The sequence below is a fragment of the Antrostomus carolinensis genome, unplaced genomic scaffold, assembly GCF_000700745.2.
Source record: "Antrostomus carolinensis isolate BGI_N321 unplaced genomic scaffold, ASM70074v2 scaffold22547, whole genome shotgun sequence".
Lineage (NCBI taxonomy): Eukaryota > Metazoa > Chordata > Aves > Caprimulgiformes > Caprimulgidae > Antrostomus > Antrostomus carolinensis.
Window position 1 is genome coordinate 5,655 of NW_010325628.1, and position 2,835 is coordinate 8,489.

General features: G+C 42.9%; 1 protein-coding gene across 1 annotated transcript; it reads right to left on the minus strand.

Annotated features, from left to right (window-relative positions):
* Positions 1-1,137: 1,137 nt before the first annotated feature.
* Positions 1,138-2,363, minus strand: LIPT1 (lipoyltransferase 1). The gene has a single exon (XM_010171310.2). The coding sequence runs from the start codon at positions 2,334-2,336 to the stop codon at positions 1,215-1,217; it is 1,122 nt and encodes a 373-aa protein (XP_010169612.1). The 5' UTR covers positions 2,337-2,363; the 3' UTR covers positions 1,138-1,214.
* Positions 2,364-2,835: the final 472 nt, after the last annotated feature.

The following is a 2,835-nucleotide window of genomic DNA, read 5'->3' on the forward strand; positions in this document are numbered from 1 at the left end:
CACCTTGACAGGGTGAATTTATGGCTTTTTTGTCTGATGAACTTCTCACTTCAAATTTAACTAACCGTACTATTCAAGGGCCATTTGGTGAAAAAAAAGTTGTATAACATAAAGGTGTATAAACGCTGTAACTGCCTTATTAGGGCAGAGTTCACATCAGTGGAGTCTCTCACTGCTGCGCTGGGTTCTCTCCTACAGCTACAGCAATAAACTGTTTCTGTTCTGATCAAAATTGCATTCTGCTTATTCAGCCACAACAAGGAAATACAGCTTAAGCCTTTCTTTCATGTTACTTTATACTGAGCTATTATTTTTACTTAATGTGAAAACTGTCATTTCAGTTCACTGTTGCCTTTCATTAGCAATTTTCTCCTAGATGGAAACATAAGGAACCTGTTTCTCCTAGATTTGTATTTGCAAGTGTATTTCCTAATGTGCAGAAGTATTCCCACTTTTAATTTAGGTACCAGTCCCTATGGCAGCGGTGCTTCCCAGCTTTGTGCCAGGCAGTGCAGGTACAAGTACAAAGGAGGCACAGATGGCCTCGGTCCCAGTTGTTCTCTTCTGCCTTCATGAACTCCCACGCTGAACTTCCTAATCCTTCCTTTGCTTTTGCACATGCATGGACAGAAGCCCTAATCTGAGGTGGAACTGCTGGACTGATTCACTACACAGCGGTGAGCTTAACTTACTACTGAGCTTGTACAGCAGAGGTGGAGGGTCACCAGCACTCTGCAAGGACCTTCAACCAGAAACCAGGGGGACGTCCCTCTGCCTACAGTGCAGGGGCTGAGACGTGGCCTTTGAGCTACTATCTGCAAGGAGGGGGATGCAGGCTGGGGGATCCAGTGCAGCAGCACAGGGACAGCCTTCCACCTACCCCATCCCGTCTGTGTCAGCCCTTTGCACCTTCTCTGCTACAGATCCGGTTTGGGAAGCCACCACCGTGTTCCCTGGTTTAAGCAGCAATGATGTCTGTCAGCAAGGAGTCATAAGGACTGCAGCATATTGCAGTGGTTTACATCCTACAGTTGGTCTCTACATCCTGAAGTCTAATTGCTAGTAGGTAATAATAAGCAAAAGCAAAAGATCTAACAGCTTGAATGACTAATAAGAGAAAAATTCAGCTTGTAGAAATTAATGTTTTAATTTTGTTTTCAATAAATTAAATTTAAAAAGCAGCAGAAGTTTAACTTAGATTTTCAAAATGCAAGTCACATTAACATCACCATATTCTCACAAAGCAGATTCCACCTGCTGTGCAGCTCATCATCTTGTGGACACACTCTTAGTAATGTTGTGGCTAGTGTAGTGGTTTCATTTGGGCAAAACTTACTGCCCGTAAGGCTCTTCACCAGTTCGCTGCACAGTGCTGGGGGCAGCCACTGCTCCGGCAGATTAATGTGACAGACTTCAATCCTTCCATGCTTTACATCCATATCTACTTTAACGTCAAGAACAGAATCTTTATGCACCATGTTAAAACAAGTGCTAACGCTGAACTTTGGTGTCTTTCCATACACCCATTCCCAGCTTTGTAGTTCTTTAGCTTTATTATTAATTCCAGGAAGCGCTGTCTCATCAGCTGGATTTATTAAGGTGATATGATGATCTATTTGGTGTTGCGTAGCATATTCTTCAGCAATGGCATCCAGGAGCATCTTCCAAGTTAAACTAGGATCCTCTTCAAAGAGATTTTTCACTGAGGCAGGCACACTAGGAGTGGCATTGCTTTTTAGCCCTTTATAAGGACTTTTTAGCACAGAAGATAAAACAAACTTATCTGCGTTACAGAGTAAGGTACAGTGGTGATAAGCAGTTGTCCTTCCCAGCTTTGCAGCAGTACCTGAGATTTTGTATTGCCGGTCTAGCAAGATGTCGTATCTGTCAGTGACATGTACATCTAACTGGGGGCGCAAGGCTTTCAGTGCCTTCACAACTAGCTTCAAGTTTTCCATTCGTTCATATTTTTTTCTTGTTGTAAAGAAAGTCAAATTGATATTGCCTAAGTCATGGTAAACTGTCCCTCCTCCACTTCTTCTCCTGGCTAGTTTTATATTTTTTTGCCTCATTAGCTTGAGGTTACATTCCTGCCAGGGATTCTGATGTCTCCCTATTACCACAGCAGGGGAATTTCTCCAAAGGAAAAGAACCTGTCGGTTCTCTAAATTCATGTGGTCATGGATCCAGTCTTCCACAGCTAGATTTTGGTAAACATCATTAGAAATAGACTGGATAATGAGGCTTCCACTAGTTGTGCTTCTGAAGCCAGCTTTTGGAGTCCTGAGGATGCAGGATAGCTGAAGGCAGTTCTTTAATGATGACTGGAGTACCATGTTTTTAATAACCGGACAACAGACAGAAGGAATACTTGATCTGGTAAAACTGAATGTGGCAAGTGCACAACCTGCTGCTGTGACAGAAATGAATGGCTAGTGGCAGCCATGATGCAGTCGTGCCCTTCTCAAAGCAGCAATGCTCCTCCACTGATGTGAGTTACAAAGCATGCTTCTCCTCTTGAAGCGAATTATACCGTGACAACCCTGATGCCTTCTGCACATAAAAGCTGGGGCTGTCAGAGCAGCTTCTCCTCACAGTCCTCGGTGCCTAAAAGACCAAAGAGAAAAACAGAATTAAACTCTGTATTTTTCTCTCACTCAATACAATCTTGCTAATACAATTTTATACTGTGTATTTTGCTAAACTTAATTTTAGCACTCCAGTTTTATTAATATTTTTTTCATTGATCTGAGAAGAAAAACCAGGACAAACAAGTTCACGAGCTTATTGGGTCTGTGATGAGCCAGCCCGGCGCAGGGCTTGCTGCCCCAACCG